Source organism: Stylophora pistillata, chromosome 10 (genome assembly GCF_964205215.1).
Source record: "Stylophora pistillata chromosome 10, jaStyPist1.2, whole genome shotgun sequence".
NCBI lineage: Eukaryota > Metazoa > Cnidaria > Anthozoa > Scleractinia > Pocilloporidae > Stylophora > Stylophora pistillata.
In genome coordinates this window covers 20,363,815-20,381,865 of record NC_142528.1, presented here as the reverse complement: position 1 = coordinate 20,381,865, position 18,051 = coordinate 20,363,815, and the positions used below count along the sequence as shown (strand labels likewise).

General features: G+C 37.7%; 1 protein-coding gene and 1 long non-coding RNA gene across 3 annotated transcripts; both read right to left on the bottom strand.

Moving 5' to 3' along the window:
• Window positions 1-3,205: 3,205 nt before the first annotated feature.
• Window positions 3,206-14,331, bottom strand: LOC148722160 (uncharacterized). Of its 2 annotated transcripts, XR_015992383.1 has the most exons (3): window positions 13,563-14,331; window positions 4,916-4,972; window positions 3,206-4,601 (listed from the first exon to the last, which is right to left on the bottom strand). It is a non-coding gene; the product is annotated as an uncharacterized LOC148722160 (long non-coding RNA). The 2 variants fall into 2 exon arrangements; XR_015992382.1 differs by having other exon boundaries at window positions 4,504-4,972.
• Window positions 14,332-15,588: 1,257 nt separating this feature from the next.
• LOC111320465 (uncharacterized) lies at window positions 15,589-17,887 on the bottom strand. Its single transcript, XM_022923129.2, has 2 exons — window positions 17,390-17,887; window positions 15,589-16,752 (listed from the first exon to the last, which is right to left on the bottom strand). Exons 1-2 carry the CDS (start codon window positions 17,540-17,542, stop codon window positions 16,162-16,164), a joined length of 744 nt encoding a protein of 247 aa, XP_022778864.1. The 5' UTR covers window positions 17,543-17,887; the 3' UTR covers window positions 15,589-16,161.
• Window positions 17,888-18,051: the final 164 nt, after the last annotated feature.

The following is an 18,051-nucleotide window of genomic DNA, read 5'->3' as shown; positions in this document are numbered from 1 at the left end:
GACACAAAAGTCATCTCCTGAAACATCTGTCGATGTCTACATTTTGCTTGAGAAAGTTAAATGTCAATCATAAGGAGTTCTTCAACATCATGTTGTTTGGCACTTCGGTAAGAGAAAATTCAAATTGTTTAAAAGTGATGAAGTATAAAACCAAGAAAACGTATTATTACCATGCAGAGAAAAGACTGAGAGTTGGTAGGATTTCGTCTAGTGTTGCACGGTGCCCCATTATCAAGAGAAAATTCAAATCTAACTGACAAATGCCTTGAGCATCAAATCCTCGATAACTTATCTCCTTAACACGATATTTCGAGCATCGTGTTGATGTTACATTATTTTGTTAAGGTTTTTGCATTATAACTGCTGACGAATCATTACAGCTAAAGAACATTGAATTATTCTCTTACTTTCACATGAAAGCATATCAAATGTTTTGTAGGAAGAGAATCGTCCTGGTTTAAATAACGAAAAAGATATAGGGAAGATTTTGTTGGTTGTCAAAAAAGAATCATTTACAGTTCACTTTAAATTTCGTTTGAATCGAAGTTAGAATATTGTAGCTATTGTGAAGCGATTATCCTTCATGAGACAAATTCTATACTGGAGATGAATTTATCTTTACACCAGTTAGCATTTATTTAATGAGCTTTAATTTGAACCCTTATTTATTAAACAAACTAATGAGCCAAAACAGTAGCTGAATGTGAACTCAGTTTAGCTAGTATCTTTAATTGATATATTCGTTTTCTGTTTATGTTACAGTTGCAATTTAAATTTCAGCACGTACTCACTTATGATAATGTAAAATTTTCAAACTAAAGGAGGCTCAGTTACCTGAATACGTCAATTAATTGAAATTTGGAACGTGAAACACCTGTTCCGCAGCAAAACACTCCACAGTGGCAGGTAACAGGCTTGGAGTTTGATGCGGACAGCTGAATGCCTATCCTGTATCTGAAGTATCTTTCCCCTCTCTCCCTCTTTTAATTCGGTTTGAGTTTTCTCGATTTGCCCCTTAATTCATTTCCTACTCATCTAGTTACTTTCAAACTAAAGAAGGCTTAGTTACCTGAATACGTCAATTTTAGTGAAATTCGTAGCGTGAAATACCTGTTCCACAACAAAACACTCCACAGTGGCAAGTAACAGGCTTCGAGATTGATGCGGACAACTAAATGCTTATCCTGAATATGAAGTATCTTTTCTCTCTCTCCCTCTTTTAATTTGGTTTAAGTTTTTCTTTTCTTTTCTTTTTCTTTGTCATTTCGCCCGCTGACTCATTTCCTGCTCATCTAGTTACTAAGGATGTCAATGATGAGCCAAACAATATCTACCTGCCGTTGTTTACCTTGTGGGTCAAAAATTGGCCGTTAACCTAACCTGCGTGGTGATGGGCGTTGAAGATCGTGGAATGTTTCTTAATATAGGTTCGTAAATGTCGTCGAGAAAGGAAAACATTGTCGTTCCTACGAGTCACGTTTTAAGCCATAACTATTTTATTTGCGAGTGCAGCCCTAATCCGTTAACAGGGAAGAGTCGAGATAAATAAACCTCTGCTTTATTGTGACAAATCTCAACTTTTTTTCGTGAACTTCAATGCGTGCCGCATCAAAGAACAAACTGAACACTTAGTGAATTCGGCAATTAAAGGTTAACAATTGGAGAACCATGTGCAGTTTTTCATGACATCGGATGTCTATAATTTTTAAATTCATCCGAGTGTTGACGCAGCTTAACAAAGAGAACCGACTGCGTAGGTTGTTTTGGTGCGCCGGTTAATACCTCCTGGGGAACACTAATACCCAACCAGATTTCACGCCTAGAAAGGCATGAAGATTGTTGCAATTTTTCTTAGATGATGGAAATTTCCTCTCAGTTATATAACATTTCTTGTTTCCTGCCTGTATTCTCAGTGATTTCTTGTCACGTGTTCACGTATGCTGATTCACCATTCGTGCAGCGGCTCACTCGTTCTTTTAATTAATGGCTTTCACATTGTACTATACACCGTTCAATAATCACTGTAGATTCTTTAACTATAGAACCCATTGTGGAATGTATTATCTCGTGACAGGATTTGTTAGGAATTCGTCACCAAGCTTTGAGTAGTTATTTTACAGGAGTAGTCAAACTTCTTACTTTCCTTTAACAAACTCAGCAGGGGGCCCCTAACCATGAGTTGCGTGCAATTAGCCAGTTATCTTGGTCACGACGTGTCTGATGTTCGAGCGTAAGGTTCGCTCATGCATGGTCAGCTATTGGTGTATTGCAGAGAAGTCTCGAATGTGAGATGCGCTTAGGACTTTTTGTTGTTTATACTTAACATATCCCATATGATGGATATTTCTCACCCTTAAATATGGTTACCGAACTTCCGTTTTGGTTCAATTTTCATTGAGCGCTTATATTACCTATACATATGTGCCTCACTTACATTGCTTCCTCGATTTTAATGGTTTTATCTGATGGTGGTGAGGTATATTCGACTTTATTTTCATTTGACCAGTGTTTTTTCGTTTGGTTTTGATCGAAGTGTTATACAACAATATATCTTTCTCCAAAACAGAAAATGTAACACCGAGATGTAAAATATATATGTATTGTTTACACGGAAAGTTTAAATTTGTATTTTTCTTCATGTTTATGTCCAACTCTCTACTCTATACATGTTGGTAATTAATATATAATAAACCATGGGAGTTTTGAATCGTATCTTCAGCCGAAAGATTGTGAGTTATAGTTATGGGAAAACATCTAAAACACCACCACCTTAGATTTCTCCGGGGTGCTTATTACATTTTGGTGACCACTAGTGATATCTCTATTGGAAAATCAATGTGATGTTACTGCTGTCCGGTAGCTTCTTACAGAGATCGCTGGACTCCGCGTACAAACCCACTCTTGAGCCAAGTCTTTTCTATAACAAATTTAGAGCTTGCAAATTTCACGCCTGTCGACTCCCCGAAGTCTCCTAACCCCGTAAGGTTTCAAAAAGTAGGTTTTAGCGAAGTGCTACCGGGATGCCAGTCACACAGGTGATGGACATGTATCTCGCTTAGAAGTCACAACTGGTGTCGTAAATTTCATTATTTCGCTTAAACTAATCGTGAAAGATCATTTCAATAAATTGTTTTACATTTGTCTAGTTAAATACAAAAGTTAAATGGTCGGCCCCTTAGATTATAAGATGCAATCGATTCATTCGGACAGTCGAAATATGTTTTATTGAATTTTCCTCGTTCTTTAAACCATTGTTATATTCGCTCTAAAACAACCGTGAATTTACGAAAGGATCGATGGATCCGTCATGGTTATCAGGGTGTGAACGCTATCGTTATTAGAACGTATCGACGAGAGGTGTAGTTTTCACCTTCTGGCTGGCTTGTGATAATCACAATCGATCACAATGATTATTCCCGAAAGCGATTCCCGCACACTTGTTTATAATGCTAGTTTGTTGATACGCGTGTCTACATTTAATTTTAACTCAGTTTGCGTGATCAATTGTAACAAAAATATTATGCAGTCATTCAATGGAAATGCTAGCCTAAGTAAACATGTCATACGATAGTTCGGTCACGTAACTTAATCACAACATCAGCTAATGACTGCATATAAATCGTAGAGAACAAGCTCAAATGTTTCAGCTGTAACGAGACAACCAGTCCACCAAGGACTTATTTCTAGCTTTCACCCAGTCAAATGTTGCACTCTTGATCTACATTTTTCTCCAGAACTACAGATTTCCGGGAGGACTGACTCGTAGGTATAAACACTTTCGACACTCCTTATGTATATGTAGCGACATCATGTCGCAAAAAATAGTACAAGTGTCAAATGATTTGATCTTAAGTTACGCGAAGGTGCTCAAGATATTAATTATAATAGATATATCTTTGTTTCCTGAATGTTGCTATTTTGGGTACAAATTTCGCAATCATAGGCAGTCGTGGGTTGAGCGTAGGTGTTCCACAAATGGATTTCTTGTGCGGCCCTAAGGCTAATGATTAAAAATGTTAAGGGTTTCGTTATGGATGGAGAGTGAAAGTTGAAAAATGTTAATCGAGCCATAACGTAACGTTGGTCACACTAGGTGCCTTATGGCGAGGAGAATGGTGCTTGGAATACCTTTTTGGCTCGGCCTCATCGAACAGAAAATTTAAATTAAAGTGAAACAAATTAAAATGAAATTTCGAGAAGTTTGTCTGACAATAGACTCTTTCGTGGTCGATGGGGAAAAGTGTTTTCTTTCACCATGTTTATATCTTATCTTAACCCCAATACTGAGCGAACTCTTAAAACAGTTAATCATTTTTTGAATAATTTCGCCTCTTTCTGAATCCTGTACTTATGCTTATCGCAAATGACTGCATTAGCCACTCTTAGAGCGCGGAAGTATGAAACTTCAGTTCCGTTGACACTATTGATCATGACTATCATCATATGGGGAGCGCACGAGCACTCGTTACATTCTATGAGATTAAGAGCCTGTTCAACACGAAATATAGTTTCCGTGTTATAATTTCACGTGCCTGACCAAATGTCATTCCATGATTCAAAATCCCTTAATGAAAAGGCAGCGAGATTCTTCTCCTGTGACACTGAAGATTTAAGAAATGACAAACAATATGAACCAAAAGGGTTTCTTAGAATTATTTTCTAAAAAAAAAATAAAGGCACAAACAAACAGAGGTTAGAATAGTATCCATATCACTTCTGAAAATATCAGTGGTACTTTAGAGTGAGTTCTGATATGACACATTATACAACGACTTTCGCCTATGGTGCTAATCATTTTCATATATTTAATTATAACATCCTCACGCGGGTATTTCAGTGAATAACAATGTTATTATGTTTTACTCTTTGTGAGTTGTTTCCAGTGAAAGTATTAAGGTACAATGGAGTTACTTGCCTCCATCACTGATGAGGCAATTCTTGAAAGCTTGGCTGACCAATTTGCATCATTTCACTAAGGGAGGCAAATAAATGAAATATAGAGGACAGAAACATTTAAGGGCAATGCAGACTAAACTGATAAGAGATGGCCTGAGATAGTAAACATTGTGCGCATATATATTGGGGAATAGTTATCAACCGGGAATGGGCTACCTAAAATCCTAAGCAAGAGTACTCCTTGCTCCTGTAGTTGAATAGATTGAGTCGTGAAATAGTCTGTTTTTTCCCCCCACGGGATAGAAGTACCCAATGATGAATCAGTTCAATTACCTCTAGTAGTGCTTATCAAGTTTTGCCATATAGAGGAAAAGTTTTGAAGTGTTACCCGAAGAAAACAATGGAAAGGAAAAGGGATTATTTCATTGCCGTCGAACTCCTCTAAAGGCTATGAAAATCCCAATGTTATAATAAATAAACAGTTAGTGTAGTCAAATAGGACTGCATTGCAGCGATAGCTTGCAAATTATAATGGATCTTTATAGTTTTCTAACGATATATAACCATTTCAGTGACCGTATAGTGTGTTCGATGATACTAAATACCCTACAGGCTCTTAGCCTCTTCTGAGAGCTAAGTTCCTTTAAGGACCCCTTTACTACATTGTAATGCAATGGGATAATTATGCGCAAGGTGGGGGCTTCTAAAACAATGAAGTACAATAATATAAAAAAATTTGCATCGAGGCATCGTTTCCCTCTGTATTTTGTTTTTAGACGTATACAATACAGTTTCTAAGAGATGCATTTTACTTGGATGCACAGGATTTCTGTGCATTGCATGCAATGCAGTGGTACAATACTTTCTGATGTAAAGTAATTTGAAGTAGGGTGGGGAATGTAAGTTTTGGACAGTACAGCACAGTGGAAAACGTGTAGTTTACTGCAGAGTAATGATAGTGTGGTGCTCTTCAGTAGATTATCTAATAGAACTGGTTTCGCATTAGTGGATGTACCCCACTTTATTAGGATCTTATACAAGTAGCTATGTAGTTGAGTAAAATGCAGTGCAATGTAGTGTATTTCTTGGAGCGCTGCACTGAAATGCTGTGTATTGCAATATAAAGGTGGGTGCAGTATAGCAAATTGTAGTACATTTTTTATCAGTGCAACTTAGTGTTACGTGGTGCATTTTACTGTAGTGCTTCACAGAGTGGTGCAGTGCATTTTGATAAAGTTGCAATACAGCAGTACATTGCAGTATAGTTGTGGTGCATTAATGTTGTATCACGATGCAATTTAGTATGATGTAAGTATAATGCGTTCTCCAGTGAGGTTCAGTGCAGTGCAACACATATCCATTACCAAAATCACCATTCTCTGCTGTGCTTTTTTGTGCATGTGTAATAACATGTAGAACTGCAGCACTGTTTAGCGTAGTTATGTGCAGTATTCTGCTCTACAACCAGGCATGCAGTGGTAGTGGGAACGTAAACAGCAGCCACTAAATTTTAACTACAAAAGCCTTCTGACCCATGAATAACTTAAATCATTATCATCAACATGCAGATAATTATGCTTGCACAATATGCAATTGAAGTAAGGACATACAGGTTAAATAGATTATTACTAGCAAGAGATTTTTTAGTCTCACTCTGAAAACACATGATTCCAAGTGCTTGAAAAGATCAGTCCGCATTGCAAGATCACATACTTTTCGTAAAACAGTTAAAGCAAGCCAACCAAAGGCGAATGACAAGCCAAACAAGATTTTAGTTTCACATTTAAAACACTTCATTCCAATCGATTGAAAGGATCAGTCTTCGTAGCAGAATCATACACATTTTGTAAACCGGTTAAAGAAAGCCAACCAAAGGCGAATGACATGTAGGTAATTAAATATGTGAGCCAAAAAGGAGTTAAAAACGTCACAACCATTTCTATAGAGAAATCAAAACACAGCTGTCGTGGTAAATGCAAATGTCATTAGATGGGATTTAAAGGGGTGAGTATGAATTAGGAATTGAGGAGAAGATTTAATGAAAGGATACCCTGATAACAATAAGTCGCTCAACTATGTATACACTAAAACCCAAACCCGGAATACAACATTCATAGAATCCTGATATACTCAAGGTTTAAATGGACACACATCGAAAGTATATTTCTATTTTTAGCGTGATCAGAATGATGTTATGATGGCCACTATGCTATAGTCACAACCCTAATAGGCCTACATAGAAAATGATTCAAATCTGTGGGTATATATGTTATATAACTTTTCTTCTTTCCTGCCTGTATTCTCAGTGATTTTTTTTCACGTGTTCACATGTGCACGTGTGCCTGATTCACCGTTCGTGCAGCAGCCCACTCGTTATTTTAATTAATGACTTTCACATTGTGCTCTAAACCGTTCATTACTCACAGTAGATTCTTTAACTATAGAACCCATTGTGGACTAGTGTATTATCTCGTAACAGGACCTGTTACGAAGCCGTCACTAAACTTTGGGTAGTTATTTTACAAGTGTAGTTAAACTTCTTACGTTGCTTTAACAGACTCAGTACGCGGCCTCAACCATGAGTCCCGTGCAATTAGCCAGTTATCGTGGTTACGACGAGTCTGATGTTCTAACTTAAGGTTCGTTCATACATGGTCAGCTATTGGTGTATAGCAGAGAAGTTTCGAATGCGAGATGCACCTACGACTTTTTGTTGTTTTCACTTTACATATCCCATATGATGGACCCTTAAGTATAGTCAGCGAACTTCCGTCTTTGTTCAATTCTTTTTTTAAATGCTGATATTATCTCTATATATGTACCTCACTTATATTGTTTGGTTTTGATCGAAGTGTTATACAACAATACATCTTTCTTCAAAACAGAAAGTGTCACAGATATAAAATATATCTATCGTTTACACAGAAAGTTTTTCTTCATGTTCAACTCTGACTCTTTACATGTTAGTTATTAAATGATACCGTACCATGGGAGTTTTGAATCGTATCTTCAGCAGAAAGATAGTGAGGTATAGTTATGGGGAAACATCTAAAACAACACCACGTCAGATTTCTCCAGGCTGCTTATTACATTTTGTTGACCACTAGTGATATCTTTCTTGGAAAATTAATATTATGTTACGGCTGTCCGGTAACTTCTTTCAGAGATCGCTCAACTCCACGTACAAACCCACTCTTGAACCAAGTCTTTTCTCTAACAGATTTAGAGCTTGCAAATTTCCCGCCTGTCGATTCCCCGAAGTCTCCTAACCCCATAAGATTTTAAAAAATAGATTTTAGAGAAGTACTATCGGGATGTCAGTCACACAGGTGACGGACATGTATCTCGCTTAGAAGTCATAACTGGTAAGTTTCATTATTTTGCGAAAATTTATCTTGAAAAATCATTTCAATAAATTGTTTTATATTTGTCTAGTTAGATATATAAGTGAATGGTGATCGACATTTCTAAGTGGAGTTCTCGTAAATAATCCCCACAAGTGCTTGATAAGGCGAGGGTAACGCAATCATGCGGAATGATACGTTGCATTGAACACAGTCGGTGCGCTTTCAAGACTTTGCTACACATTTGTTCCTACGAAAAGCAAGGAGAGCGAAAAGCAACATTGATCGACTGGAATAAGATTATAAGATGCAATCGACTCATTCGGACATTGTTTCGAAATATGTTTTATTGACTGTTTTCATTCTTTAAATCATTGTTATGTTCACTCTAAAACAACCGTGAATTTGCCAAAGAATCCGTGATGATTATCAGAGTGTGAAAACTATGTTTATTTTAATATAGCCACGAGAGGTGTGTTTTCACTTTCTGTCTTTCTTGTGATAATCACTATCGATCACTATGATTATTCCCGAAAGCGATTCCCGCACGCTTGTTTATATTGCTAGTTTGTTGATACGAGTGTCTACATTCAATTTTATCTCAGTCTGCGGGATCTCGATCAATTTCATCATACAGTCAATAAAGTCAATGCAAATGCTAGCCTAGGGGCAAAAGTAAACATGTCATACGATAGTTTGGTCACGCAACTTAATCATAACATCAGCCAGTGACTGCATATAAACCGTGAATAACAAGCTCAAACGTTTCAGTTGTGCCGTGACAACCAACCCACAAAGAACTTATTTCTAGCTTCCGCTTCGTCAAATGTTACACTCTTGATCTACATTTTTCTCCAGAAATACAGATTTCGGAGAGGACTGACTCGTAGGTATAAACACTTTCGACACTCCTTATGTATATGTTGCGACATCATATCGCAAAAAAATAGTACTTGTGTCAAACGATTTGATCTTAAGTTACGTGAAGGTGCTCAAGATATTTAAAATTACAATAGATATATCTTTGTTTCCTGAATGTTGCTATTTTGGGTACAAATTTCGCAATCATAGGCAGTCGTGGGTTGAGCGTAGGTGTTCCACAAATAGCTTTCTTGTTCGGCCCTAGGGCCAATGTTTAACAATTTTAAGGGTTTGGTTATGCATGGAGAGTAAAAGTCGAAAAAACGTTCATTGAGGCATAACGTAACGTTGGTTACACTGGGTGCCTTATGGCGAGGAAAATTGTGCTTAGAATAATTTTTAACTCGGCCTCATCGCACAGACAGAATGAATTCGAATGAAACAAATTAAAATGAATTTAAGAAATTAAAATTTCGACAAGTTTATCTGACAACTTGCACTCGAAATTCTCATGGAACAGAAAAATTGAATCAAGGTGAAACAAATTATAATGAATTTAGGAAAAGAAAATTTCGACAAGTTTATCTGACAACTTGCACTCAAAGTCAGTCTGATGGAAATTTTGTGTGAGAGATGACAACAGACTCTTTCGGGGTTGATGAGGAAAAGTACTTTCTTGCACCATGTTTATTTCTTATCTTTAACCCCAATATTGAGCAAACACTTTGAACAATTTATGATTTTTTTTACTAATTTCGCCTCTCTCTCAGTGGTGTGCTTATGCTTATCGCAGATGACTGTACATTAGCCGCTCTTAGAGTGCGGAAATATGAAAACTTCAGTTCTGTTCACAATATTGATAGCTCTCATGATATGAAGAACGCACGAGCACTCGGTACACGCTATGATATTAATTAAGAGCCTATTAACAAGAAATATAATTTCTGTTTCATACCTGACCAAATGTTATTCCATGATTCAAAATCCCTTAATGAAAAAGAGTGAGATTCTTCTCCTGTAACAATGAAGATTTAAGATGTGTGTACAAACAATATGAACTAAAGGGGTTTCTTAGAATTCTACATTACGCAAAACGTAAAGGTACAAACAAGTAGAGATTAGAATGGTATCCATATCACTTCTGAAAATATCAGTGGTAGTTAAAACTAGAGTGAGTTCGGATATGACACCTCATACATCGACTTTCGCCTACGATGCAAATCATTTTCATTTATTTAATTATAACATCCTCACGCGTGTATTTCAGTGAATAACAATGTTATTATGTTTGACTCTTTGTAAGTTGTTCCCAGTGAGATTGTTAAGGTACAAGGGATTATTTACTTGCCTCCACCAATGAGGCAATTCTTGAAAGCTTGGCTGACCAATTTGCATCAATTCACTAAGGGAGGCAAATAAATGAAATATGGAGGATAGAAACATTTAAGGGCAATGCAGACTAAACTGATAAGAGATGGCCTGAGATAGTAAACATTGTGCGCATGTAGATTGGGGAAAAGTTATCAACCGGGAATGGGCTACCTAAAATCCTAAGCAAGAGTACTCCTTGCTCCTGTAGTTGAATAGATTAAGTCGTGAAATAGTCTGTTTTTTCTCACCACGGGATAGAAGTACCCAATGATGAACCAGTTCAATTACCTCTCGTAGTGCTTATCAAGTTTTGCTTTATAGAGGAACTCTTTCGAAGTGTCACGACGAAGAAAACAATGGAAAGGAAAAGGGATTATTTCATTGCCGTCGTACTCCTCTGAAAGCTATGAACATCCCAGTGTTATAATAAATAAACTGAGTAACAGTAACATATTATGTGATGCTACTGCTAAATTGAGGAATAAGAGTGTGAGACAAAAATGTTTTTGACGAGACCATGTCAGTGCAGTCAAGTAGGAATACATTGCAGCGATAGCTTGCAAACTATAATGGATCTTTATAGCTTTCTAACGGTATATAACCATTTCAGTGACGACAGTATGTTCGATGATACGAAATACCCTACAGGCTTTTAGTCTGTTTTGAGAGCTAAGCTCCTTTAAGGACCCCGGCATTGTAGTGCAATGGGATAATTTTGCGTTGTGTAAGGGCTTCTAAAGCAATGAACTTGAACAATGATGGGGAAAAAATGTGCATTGAGGCATAGTTTCCCCCTGTATTTTGTTTTCAGAGATATGCAATAGGGTTTTAAGTGATGCATTTTAATAGGATGAACTGGATTGCTGTGCATTGCACGCAGTGCAGTGGTACAATACTTTCTGATGTAAAGTAATTTGAAGTAGGGTGGGAAATGTAAGTTTTGGATAGTACAGCATAGTGGAAAACATGTATAGTTTACTGCAGAGTAATGGTAGTATGGTGCTCTTCAATAGATTATCCAACAGAACATCTGGATGTACTGCATTTTATTGGATCTAGTACAAGTAGCGATGCAGTTGAGCAAAATGCAATGCAATGTAGTTTATCTCTTGCAGCGCTGTACTTGAATACTGTGTATTGCAATATAAAGGTGAGCGCAAAATTGCAGTGCACTTTTTATCAAAGCAACTTAGTGCTACATGGTGAATGTTACTGTAGTGCATAGAGTGGTGCAGTAGATTTTGATAAACTTGCAATAAGCAGTACATTACAGTATAGTTGTGGTGCATAAATGTTCTATCATTTTGCAGTTTAGTATGATGTGTAATGCGTTATCCAGTGAGGCTCAGTGCAGTGCAGTGCAACACACGTGCCTTGACAAAATTGCCATTCTTTGCTCTGCTTTTTTGTGCATATCATGCAATATGATAACGTAAAACTGCAGCACTGTTCAGTGTGGTTATATGTAGTTATGTACTACACAACCGTGCATGCAGTGCTAATGGGAACGTAAACAACAGCCACTAAATTTCAACTACAAAAGCATTCTGATCCAACAGTAAATAAAATTATTATTATCAACATGCAAATAATTAGGACTGCACAATGTGCAATTCAAGTGAGGAAGGCATACAGGCTAAATAGATTATTAGTAGCATAGGATTTTAGTCTCACGCTGAAAAACATGATTCCAATTGCTTGAAAGGATCAGTCCCCATCGTAAGATCACATATGTTTTGTAAACCAGTTAAAGAAAGCCAACCAAAGGCAAATGACAAGCCAAACAAACAAGCAGCAGAGATACAAAGCAAGTAAACACATAGTTGTAAGGACAAAGGGAAGACATAAGGGTAATCAAACATATGAGCCAAAAATTAATAAAAACGTGACAAACGTTTGTATACAGAAATTAAAACACAGCTGTAGCGATGAATGCAAATATCATTAGATGGTATAAAAAGGGGTGAGTATGAAAGAAGGAATTGAAGGTAAGAGCTAATGGAAGGATACCCTGATAACAATGAGTCGTCCAACTATTTATACACTAAAAGCCAAACAGATCGGAATACAGCATTTATGGAATCCTGATAAAGCTTATACTAAAGGTTAACATGGACACATATCGAAAGGGTATTTTTGTTTTCGGTGTGATCATAATGATGTAATGATGGCCATTATGCTATAGTCACAAACCTAATAGGCCAACGCAGGAATGATTCAAATCTGTGGGTATCGTCTGCATAGAAGGTTGCCGTATAAGTTTGATCGTTCATCTAACGACACAAAAGTACATCTCCTGATACATCTGTCGATTTACTCAATAAGATATCTACATTTTGCTTGAAAAAGTTATGTGTCAATCATGAGGAGTTATGCAACATCATGTTGTTTGGCACTTATAAAGGCAACTCCATGAGAGAGAATAGAAATAATTTACAAATGGTGAAGTATTAAACCGAGAAAACGTATTATTATCAGAGAAAAGACTGAGAGTTAGTAGGACTTCGTCTAGTGATGCATGGTGCCACATTATCAAGCGATAATTCAAATCTAAATAAAAAAATGCCCTGAGCATCAAATCTTCCATAGCGTATCTCGTTAAAGCAATATTTCTAACCTTAAGTTCATCTTCCATTATTTTGTCAAGGTTTTTTTACATTATAACTGCTGACAAATCATCACAGCTAAAGGAAATTGAGTTATTGTTTACTTACTTTCGCATCAAAGTATATCAAATTTGTTGAAGCAAGAGAATCGTCCTAGCTTAAAAAACGAAAAAGATATATGGAAGGTTTTGTTGGCAGTTAGGAAGAATCATTTACAGTTCGCCTTAAATTTCGTTTCAATCGAAGTTAGAATATTTTGACTGTTGTGAAGCAGTCATGCTCCACGAGATAAATTCTATACTGAAGATAAAATTATCTTTACACCAGTTAGCATAAATTAAATGAGCTTTAATTTGTACCCTTACTTGTTAAACAAACTAAGGAGCCAAAACAGTAGCTAAATGTGAACTCAGTTTACCTAATATTTCAGCGCGTATTCACTCAAGAGTACGTAAAATTTTCAAACTCTAGGAGGCTTAGTTACCTGAATACGTGAAATTGGTAACGTGGAACACCTGTTCCACAACAAAACACTCCACAGTGGCAAGTTACAGGCCTGGATATTGATGCGGACAGCTGAATGCATATCGTGGATATGAAGTATCTTTTCTCTCTATCCCTCTTTTTATTAGGTGTAAGTTTTTTTTCTCTCTTTTTCTTTGTCATTTCGCCCCCTGATTCATTTCCTGCTCATTTAGTTACTAAGGACGTCAATGATGCGCCAAACAATATCTACCTGCCGTTGTTTACCTTGTGGGTCAAAAATTGGCCCGTTTACCTAACCTGCGTGGTGATGGGCGCTGAGGATCAGGAAATGCTTCTTATGTACGTTCGAAAATGTCGTCGTGGTAGGAAAACATTGCTGTTGCTACGAGTCACGTTTTATGCCATAACTAAATATTTTATTTGCGAGTGCAGCCATAATCCGTTAACAGGGAAGAGCCGAGATAACTGAGCCTCTTTACTTGATTGTAACAAATCTCAACTTTTTTCGTAAAGTTGTACGTGCCGCATCAAAGAGTTAAATGAACACTTCAGTGAACTCGGCCATTAAAGGTTAACAATTCAAGAACCATGAGTAGTTTTTAATGACATCGGATGTCTGCTACTTTTATTTTCATCCGGGTGTCGACGCAGCTTAACATAGAGAACCGACTGCGTGGGTTGTTTTGGTACGCCGCTTAATACCTCCTGGGGAACACTAATACCCAACCAGATTTCACGCCCAGAAAGGTAGGAAGAGTGTTGTAATTTTCATTATATGACGGAAATTTCCTCTCAGTTATATAACTTTTCTTGTTTCCTACCTGCATTTTGATTTTTTTTCACGTGTTCACGTCTTCACGTGTGCCTGATTCACCCTTCGTGCAGCGGCCCACTCGTTCTTTTAATAGCTTTCACATTGTACTCTGCACCATTCAATACTCACTGTAGATTCCTTTCGTAGTTGAAAAGCCACAACTATAGAACCCATTGTGGAGTCTATTATCTCGTGACAGGAATTGTAAGGAAGTCGTCACTAAACTTTGAATACTCATTTTACAGGTGTTGTAAAACTTCTTATAAAATTATTTTATTTACGGATTTAAACTACGGCTATTTCTATGTCAGTGACTGGAGCTTAAATGTTCGAAGGTGAAGGGAAAGTAAATTTGAAGTTAGCGTGCGTAAACCAAATTTTGTTTAGAACGAAACCGGGTAAAGGGGAACTGGGACCCAGATGAGCTCTAGAATGTAAACACCGTCTAGTTAGTCATTGAACCGCCGGCAACGACTGCAGTAATCACCACTGATCTAATTCAGGCTTTCCAGCCAAAATTTTTTTAGTTGTTTTTTTGTCGCTTTTACAATAAACCTTTTCCTTCCTCCGGGTTAAAGGAAATGATAATCCCATCAATGTTGCGTCATGGTAAATTAAACGGGCCCCCTTTGTTAACTTGAGCCCACGCAACCAACACATGTCAATGTCTTATTGTTGGCAAACTTGAATCCTTTTTCGACAAATTTTCGTTTATCTTTTTTTTTTAAATTTTTTTCAAGGCGTTAATTGGGATAAATGGGTGTGAAGTTAGCGCGATTTAACAAATTTTTCCTGTATTACACTTGTATTTCTTCGTGATATTTATCTGAGACTGTTCATATCTTGCCAGAGAAGATAAAAGGACAAACGGTATTCTAAACAAGAAAATTGTAGGGAGATTTGATGTTATTTTACGTATGTACCTAAATCATGGTAATGTTGTCTTCAAGAGCACGTTTGCATGTTCCTTGGAGATCGTCGTCAGCTTTCAATGACGATGAAGACGTTTCACAATCAATTCCTCTTGAATAGTTGTACTGATGGGCCATGAAAGGTCCAAAAGAAAAATTACAGCTTTTCCTTAGAATTTTCTTTCAGTGCAGGTTTGCATGAACAAGTCTGAACAGTTACAAAAGGGTGCTTATTAATTAGTAGTTGGACAACCCTACCTTAAGACGAAGTATGGATGCATTTCAGCAAGCTGCAAACCTTGAATATAACCATATTTATTTCATGTCATACTACAAAGCACCTTACTAGCGGGAACCAGCCCTTTTCTCTCCTCTTAAGCTTCCATGTGCGTAATTCGGCTTTTTGACTTTGAAAGTTTAAAGTTTCGAGTCTAAATGATTTATAAAAGTCACCACGGGTCTTGCGACAGAATGGAGGACTAGTAGCTAACTACGAAAATATCTGAAATATCTCGACAAGGTTCACGTTTTCCTTCGTCTTGATACTTGACTAAGGCGTAACATTGACTGTTAAAGAGTTTTTATCAAAATAGTGATGTCGGTGACTATCGACTCGTCGAATTCCTCTGTTTATGCTAATACTGAACTCTATATGTACAATTACTCACCCCATAATTCTTAGTTCGTTAAATAAGGCTGCTTCATGGTCCGTGGAGCAGGCTGTAGAACAAAGTCGCAGCCATAATGTCCTCTAAATACATATAATTCAACAAACACAGTATAAATTATCTATTGCATATTATAATTAAAAAAAACCTAAGTCAAATGTTGACGTTTCTCATCTGAGGTCCATTAAGTCAATTTAAAGCCTCCTACATTAGTGGATGTATTTTCTTTATGTGAGAAGAACGATGATCTGAACGACTAAAGGACCTGCCACACAAGGGACATACGTAAGGTTTTTCGCCAGTGTGTCTTCGGTAGTGGCGCTTTAGTTCGTCCGATCTGCGGAAACACCACCCACAATCCTCCCACGGACAAAGGAAGGGCTTCTCGCCGGTATGAATTCTTCTGTGTGTTCCAAGATGCGAGCTCTTTGTGTAACGTTTTTTACAACCGGGGAAATCGCAGTGAAAGGCATGGCTTAATTCCAGTTCTCTTTCAGAGCATGTGGGAAAGGATTGGTGTGTGTCGAAGCTAAAGGCATCAGACTCCGCACATGATACAGTCGTCGTAGTTGATGGGTTTTGAACAGTAGCTTGTGGCCACTCTAGCTTCAGATCGCAAGAAGGCGCTGGCACTGTTTGTAGGCCATTACACACATTGGCCATTGGCTCTGGAAAGCGACAGTCTCTTTTCATTCCTTCTTCGAACTTTGGTTGATGGACGTTTACATGTGGCTGCAATTCTGAAGGTGTGTCTTGAGAGGTGGAACACAGGTAACTATCCATTTCTTTAAGTGTCTGGCAGAAAGAAAAGCCGTTTAAATATGATTACACAGCTGCCACGCTTTATCAGTTGAACTTCGCCAGACGGTCAATTAAAGATAGACTCTTACATAACATCGAACTCACGTACAAGGTCGCAGCAATACCGCTATCTTCGGTCAAGCAAGGGACAGGAATTTTGGTACTTTAGTATAATAAACATAGAGCTCAGTTTAAGTGTACAGTGGGACCCCTGTAGGCTGTGACAATTGCTCCTCTAATTGCCGAGTTCGTGCGCACGGCCCACGGGCTCTCGTAAGTTTTTATCAGCTTGGGGAAAGATTCGAATCATCGTACAGTTGAGATTAATGGCTGCAAAAAAATCCGTCATTTGAGGCTTTCAATCTGTCCTGAATGTACTCTGAAACTACAGGATTTGATTCACAGGATATACTTCCTTTCACAATTTAGGAGCCATTTACAAGCATGACTAAAACGTGGAAGTCAGTAATGAACGATGTCGGACGAACTTAATTCCGCCGTGAATGCTCTTTTCTTGAATTAAAGTTCATTTAAAACAGGCGTCTATTGAATAAAGAGCGACACTGGCTCGTTATTCAATCAGCACAACTAACAATACTATAGAAATCGTTTATGAAAGATCGCAACTGACCTGTTGTAGTTCATCCTCTGTGTTTGGAATGAGTAGCGAATAAATCCCCGCCGTCAACGGATTTCCCTCGGCTTGGTAGGAGTTCGGGTAGGTGATACTCTCCGTCACTCGCACCAAATCGTCGAAATTCGCATAAGCCATAGGGATACGCATTAAGCCTCTCTTCTTTGTATACCAGCAGTTCAAACTATAAAAGGATATAAGTTCAGCAAACTCCAGAGACTGTTTCGCGGTGAAAATGAATTATGTCGTCTCTTCTTGATCGCGTGTAAATATTTGAGATGTAGACGTGGGTTTGCGTGGATCCGTACGGCTTAAGAGTCAGGTGCCGATTCTGCGCTAATCTAGTCCGAGTTTTCTTATGCAAAGTCGGATGCTCCGTTATTCAATTCTAAAATAAACTTTCCCCCAGGCTACATTGAAGAGAAGTCACGCTGCACAGATCACGATCAACTTATCAACGATGCGTATCGTAACTCAAATGAGAGTGGTTCTTGGCCCGCATATGCCTTATAGTTACTTTGAGTTGGAAACAGTTATCAATTCTGTGTCAAGAATATAATGGGGGTTCATTTAGAGTAGGAAGATAATCGACTGATACAAAGAAGACTCTCGAATTATTAACGACTCGCTTCAGCAGTCGTTTTGTAACATCGAATATT

What these genes read in the sequence shown, in the direction of transcription:
- LOC111320465 (XM_022923129.2), bottom strand. Translation starts at nt 17,542, where the DNA reads ATGCGTATCCCTATGGCTTATGCGAATTTCGACGATTTGGTGCGAGTG. An exon ending in CAGAGGATGAACTACAACAG is followed by an intron (nt 16,753 to 17,389) that starts GTCAGTTGCGAT and finishes TCTTTCTGCCAG; the next exon opens with ACACTTAAAGAAATGGATAG.